The sequence below is a fragment of the Glycine max genome, chromosome 2 (genome assembly GCF_000004515.6).
Source record: "Glycine max cultivar Williams 82 chromosome 2, Glycine_max_v4.0, whole genome shotgun sequence".
NCBI lineage: Eukaryota > Viridiplantae > Streptophyta > Magnoliopsida > Fabales > Fabaceae > Glycine > Glycine max.
Window position 1 is genome coordinate 11,874,896 of NC_016089.4, and position 5,894 is coordinate 11,880,789.

The following is a 5,894-nucleotide window of genomic DNA, read 5'->3' on the forward strand; positions in this document are numbered from 1 at the left end:
AAATTGATAAGTATTTCATTCTAACACGATAATCAAATAAAATATAAGCAACATGGTCAACGTCACAAAAGATACTTATTTTTTGGTAACTCTAACCCAACCCCATAATAGTGCAAGTCTCAATCGGACAGCGACCCTAATAAATTGGCATTTAAATTTGGCATACACTTCATTTTTTGGTAGCCAAAACTAAGCACAAAGTTAGCCGCCACCACCGAATTGCCTGTCCAATAAGACATGGAACGAGGATATAGCTAGGTCCTTGGTATGGCATGGAAATTTCTCACGTTAATAATGGAGGGAACAAAAAATTAAATTAAATATATATGTGCAATATCTAACTTTGCTCAATTCTGACGCAAGTCAAGGCTTGTTTTACTCTAATTTCCCATGTCACGTCCATTTTCATTAATTTTTTAATTTCAAATTGTATGATATCCTTTCAAAGATTAGCGTCAAACCCAATCTTACACAGCAAACAGGACCAAAAGGTGTAAAGGATGATGATGAAATTTTAATTTTTATAATCAAAACTTGCACAATATTATGGCTAAACCATCGATGGATAGACCAGTGTAGAGTTACTCCAACTTAAATAAAAGTCTTAAATTTAAACTAGTGTAGAGTTACTCCAACTTAAATAAAAGTCTTGAATTCGAACTATTGAAGAGTAATTTTTCTCTAGCTTTTAAAAAAAAAAATCAATTATATTAAACATAACAGGCTTTCAAACACGCATGCAGTCATTTTATCTGTGACTTGAATAAAGTTATTTTCAATAGGAATACATATTTGGTTTGTAATTAAAATTGTTCTTATACGTGTTTAATATAAATTCAACAGATAAAAAGGAAAACAAAAATCATGATTCATTGATAAAATTACTTTTATTTCAAATGTAATTTTATAACAGTAAATCAAACATGTAGAAAGATGGTTGTGATTTATATAAAATAAAATAAAATTAAAATTATGATTAAGACTATGATGATTAGACCCAACGCAGTCAATAATGTGGAGGGGTATGTTTTTCGCGGAATCGTCGCCTTGTGAAGAAAGATTTGCAAAATTATTATATACATATTTCCTTATGAAAAAATTGATGTCATTATTATACTTTATTATTAAAAAAAACTTATGATTCAAAAGTTACTTGCTCACAGCAATAATGTGTTACAAAGAAATATTTTAATAATATGAATCAAACTTTAAATAAAGGCACCAAATTAATTGGGGCCAATCGCAAAGCAGACAATTAAATGCAAGAATTAGTTAGCAGCAGCAATCAACAAAAGTAAAAGACAAGGAAGATGAAAAAGATTATAACTGCTGCTAGAAAATGAATGAGTATATTTACAAATGATGATGAAAGCTTGAAACTACTTGTTTCAAGTTTACACAACTAAGGTTCTCTTTTGCCTTCATAACTCAACCTAGTGTGATTGGATTCCATAGTGGAAAAAACTAAGCTATATTAAAGCAGAAGGGGTAGTAGAAAATTTACAAGCCACTTTTCTCCCTAACGTGTGATATGATGGTGTTCCTACTTCCCTAAAACTAAAGTCGTGTCACACTTCCTAGTAAAGCCCTTTTGCATCTTCTTTCACCTCTTTCACTGTACAAGAAAAGATAGCAATAAGTGTGGTAATAATGGCTTTCTCAAGAATAAGACTTCACCAAGCCAAAGTTCACAAAAGATCTGGACTTGAAAAGACCACTAAAGAGTGATCTGGTGGGAGAATCCTGAGGAACAGATTTCATCTCTTCAGGGCTACCCTTTACTTTAAGGATTGTGTTGCCAATTGTTTGCCTTATGGATTCTATGGTCTTGGAATCAACAGGGAAACCTGAAGCACCACGAACATAGAAAGTGTTCACAGCTTTGCCTCCTTTTGTGGCCACTTCTGCCCTTGTAACTGTGAGGCTATTCTCTCTGAAGATACGTGTGACATCAGATAGAAGTCCAACTCTGTCGGTGGTGCAGAGTTCTAGCTTCAAACCCTGAATCAACAAGAAATAAAAACAAATTAAGAGTCATATAAAATAACATGAGACCAACAAATATGAGGGTAGATGGAGAAATGAACCAAAAATACCTAACTGGCAATTGTCTAGAATATATATACTAGAATATATATATAAGAAAAGACAATTTGCGGTCTAGAAGATTTCTTGACTAAAGAATAAAAATTTAGCAGAATTATAGAGTAAAAGGTACTAATCAGTAATATAAAATACAAGAAAGGGTACTGTTGTTTATTGAAATCTTGTTTAGGTTCTGTAGAGCCAACAAAATTGTGACTAATCTTCGAAGTAGAGTAACTGTTAACCAAATGACAAAGAAATCTAGTTGAATAAGTCTGTTTCAGTCCTCAATAAGATAACCAACTTGGCAGTGAGACATAACAACTGTAGTCAAAGTCCACCAACTGCATTTCAACTAATCTTGGACCATTATTATTCAAATGACAAAAAAAAAAGGACAAGGGTCACGTTCAGCTTAAAAGTTTTCGGTGAAGATTAAGAATAAATCACTACCTAGACAAAAATAAGGCTTCAAAAATACACAAGCATGACTGTATGAATTCTATATGCAAATCTATAGAAAGAAATCACAAATCCAGTAAAGTTAATAAGTCACTCACCTCAGAAACTCTTCTCTCAATTGCAGCTGCAAGACATTGTATCACTCTTTGTCTTTCTGCATCTGATTTCACAGGGGACCCATCTATATGCTTGATGTAGTATTCCTGCACAAGCAACCATAAAATATTAAGCCAATGTCCTAAAAAGACCAACATCTCGCACCAAACAACAAACAAAAGGAATCACAAGTCTGTGTGTGTCCATGTGTGTTTGTTCAGAACAAAGTGGTGAATCTGATATACCTGATATGCTTCTGGCCCCTCAGCATCAATGTTTGCATGAAAAACCACATACTGCATGTCTGTCAAAGTACAAACTGTGTCAAAGAGAAGCTTTGGCCTATCCTTACACTGAATAGTAACCACAGAATAATCTTTATCAGACCAATTCACAACATTCACATTAGGCCTTTGCTTCTCAGCGAAGTCATCATCATCATTAACTCGTTCATAATCCCTATCAGCAAACATCATTTGGTGAAGCCTTCTCTCAGTGTGTGTGGCTTCATCCGTGACAACAGTCTTGGCCCCCCTCTTCTTGTTGCCACCACCAAGCACATTGCACAGAAGCTCCTTGATTATAGAAAGCCTCTGAGGATCAGAGATGGCGGAACCGGTTTCTTCGTCGGTCACGTGCATTACGGCCGCAGCACGAGTGTTGTGAGTCCACACCTCTGCATTCAGTATATTGCACTTGAGGTTGGTCAGAACAGCACTCACTTCTGAAAGCAGCCCTGGCCTATCAGTCCCCATAAGCTCAATTGCAGTGTGGTCCATTGTTTGCTTAACCCCAACAGATCTCATTGGAGATGTAACACAAGATTCGGGACCAAGAGACTGAAAAACACAAATGGAACCAAACACATGGTTCAGTGGTTGTTTCATAAAAGCAGAGAAGTTAAAAGAACACCAAATGGGGACACACCAACCTTTCTAATGTAATCCAAAATGGCTTCATCAGTTACCTTGTTTCCATCTTGGCCAGTAACATTAAAAACTGGTAGAACATAATAAAATATTCAATTTTTCAACCCCTAAAACTTATGATGGCCAATGTATCTTGCAATAGAAATTAATTAATGTCAAAGAAAATTATTACCATCCATGAACCATCCACCATCTGAAGATATGTAAGCCTTAGTTATGATGAGGTTCAGATCAGTGAGGATTTGTACAACTTCAAGAAGTATTCCATGCTTGTTTGCACTATCAACCTGCAAAATTAAATTCACTTTCAACACCCCTTTTGAAAAAAAAAGCGCCATCAAACTAGGCAAAAGCTCTTTCAATCATAGAAGCATGAATTGCAGTCCACAAAAGGAAGCAGAAGAAAACACTAAAAAAAAAAAAGGACATAGCCATACCCGTATAACAGTGGCATTCTTGCAGGCTTCATTATCGATTACAACCCTGACAAAACAAGACAACAAGTGGACAAAGATATGAGGACTGAATCATTGAAATTCTATTTATTTTATCCAAAAAAGAAGGCTAATTTTCTTTTCATCAAATGGGAAGGGAAGAATTGGTACTACCTAGGAGGGTTCATTCTCCGGAAGAGTTTCTCATATTCATCATCCATGTAGTGAGAGAAGCTCATGTTGACCTCAGACATAAAAGCTATGAGAGAGAGAAAACAAACCAATCAGAGGACAAAACATGGCAACAGAACCCCCATAGCCAATGAGAATCAAAAGCAAGACCAACTCAATAAATATATACACACACATAGAAAGAGAAGACAATGATGGAAAAAAAAATCTTTGCAAAATACTAGCACTGTGTGAGAGAGAGAAAGAATATAGGAGCTGGGGACAAGAGGCTGAGGTGTGTAAAGGAGAGTGGCCAAAGGTAAAGAGATGAATAAACACAAAAGAATAACCAAGTAATGAAGAAAACCAGAACCCAAAAAAGTGGTTTTGGTAAGAATAAGCCTCGTGCTGTATGCTTAGCTGTTACTATTTATGCTAAAAGAAGGAATCACAGAACAGAACCCATTAGGCCAATGAAACCAAATGAAAAAACCCATCACAGACACCTCATAAGAAGAAGAAAAAAGCACATAAGAGAAACTATGAAAACAAGAAAAAGAAGCTAAGATGCAAACACATGACACACCCCAAATGAATAGAGTTGAAACTAATTAACCACTTGAGAAAGAAAAAAAGCCTTGAAATTTCACACCAAAGAAGAAAACCCCATGATTGTTTTTCATGTCTTGCCACCCAATTGCAGACACAAATTCCTCACCCCCAAAACAAACAGAGAGATTCACAAAACCCAGAAAGCAAAAAAAAAAAAAAAAGAACAAGTTTTTCAGAATGCCCAAAACCAAGGAACAAGATTCTAAGAACAAAGCACGAGAAACCAATCCATAGCAACAAATCAAAAAGAAAAAAGAAAAACAAAAAAAAGGAACCTACCCATTGCAGTTTTCTGAGGAATCGTTATCTGCCACACCAAAATTTCGTGGGGTTTGTTTTTGTTCACTCTCAAAAAAAAAAAAAAAAACAAAGAGACTCTGCTAATATGGTGGTGGTGTTACGAAGCAACAAACAGTATATGTATATATATATGTATATATATATATACATATATATATATATATATAATATTTCTACATTTCAATAAATTATTTTATCTTTTTTCGATTTTTAAATTTTTATTACTTTTCTCCTAATAACAACTTATTACTTTCATGTTATTAATTTTTTTATTTTACTTCTAATTTAATCTTTAGTTAAAATAGCTAAAGACTCTCCACGGGTATATAATAATAACAAGTGTTTTTATAAATATAATAATAATATGAAGTTATGAACACAAACACACCCTACAGGGATCTCACAGACACACCTTTTGGTCTTCTCTCACGTCTATAAAACTTAGGAAAGAAAAATAGTAATTTAAGTAATTATAAATTATAATAATTAAAAAAATGAAAAAGAAAAAAAGAAAAGATCCCTTTGATTTTTTTTATAATAATAATAAATGAGAACCTCCCCGACACGATGCTCCAAAACCTGCAACTCCGAAAAGTACCCAACAAAAAACGCAGACTCTCTTTCTTTTCTTATCTTTCTCTCTCTGTCTGTCACTACCTTCTCTCTCTTTCTCTCTTACCCGTTTCTGTTACTATTCAAAAACACTGTTGTGTGTGTTGTGTCATTATTTTAATTTTAATTAATTAATTCAAGGGAGGGCGCACGTTAGCAGTACGAGATTTGTGGAGACTGAAAAGGAGTGGGA

At 34.4% G+C, this 5,894-nt stretch overlaps 1 protein-coding gene across 1 annotated transcript; it reads right to left on the bottom strand.

Annotated features, from left to right (window-relative positions):
- Nucleotides 1-1,311: 1,311 nt before the first annotated feature.
- Nucleotides 1,312-5,680, bottom strand: LOC100813551 (ACT domain-containing protein ACR4). Its single transcript, XM_003518742.4, has 8 exons — nucleotides 5,069-5,680; nucleotides 4,181-4,265; nucleotides 4,010-4,055; nucleotides 3,745-3,859; nucleotides 3,575-3,642; nucleotides 2,889-3,482; nucleotides 2,646-2,750; nucleotides 1,312-2,001 (listed from the first exon to the last, which is right to left on the bottom strand). The coding sequence occupies exons 1-8, from the start codon at nucleotides 5,070-5,072 to the stop codon at nucleotides 1,660-1,662; spliced, it is 1,359 nt and encodes a 452-aa protein (XP_003518790.2). The 5' UTR covers nucleotides 5,073-5,680; the 3' UTR covers nucleotides 1,312-1,659.
- Between the last annotated feature and the right edge of the window lie 214 nt (nucleotides 5,681-5,894).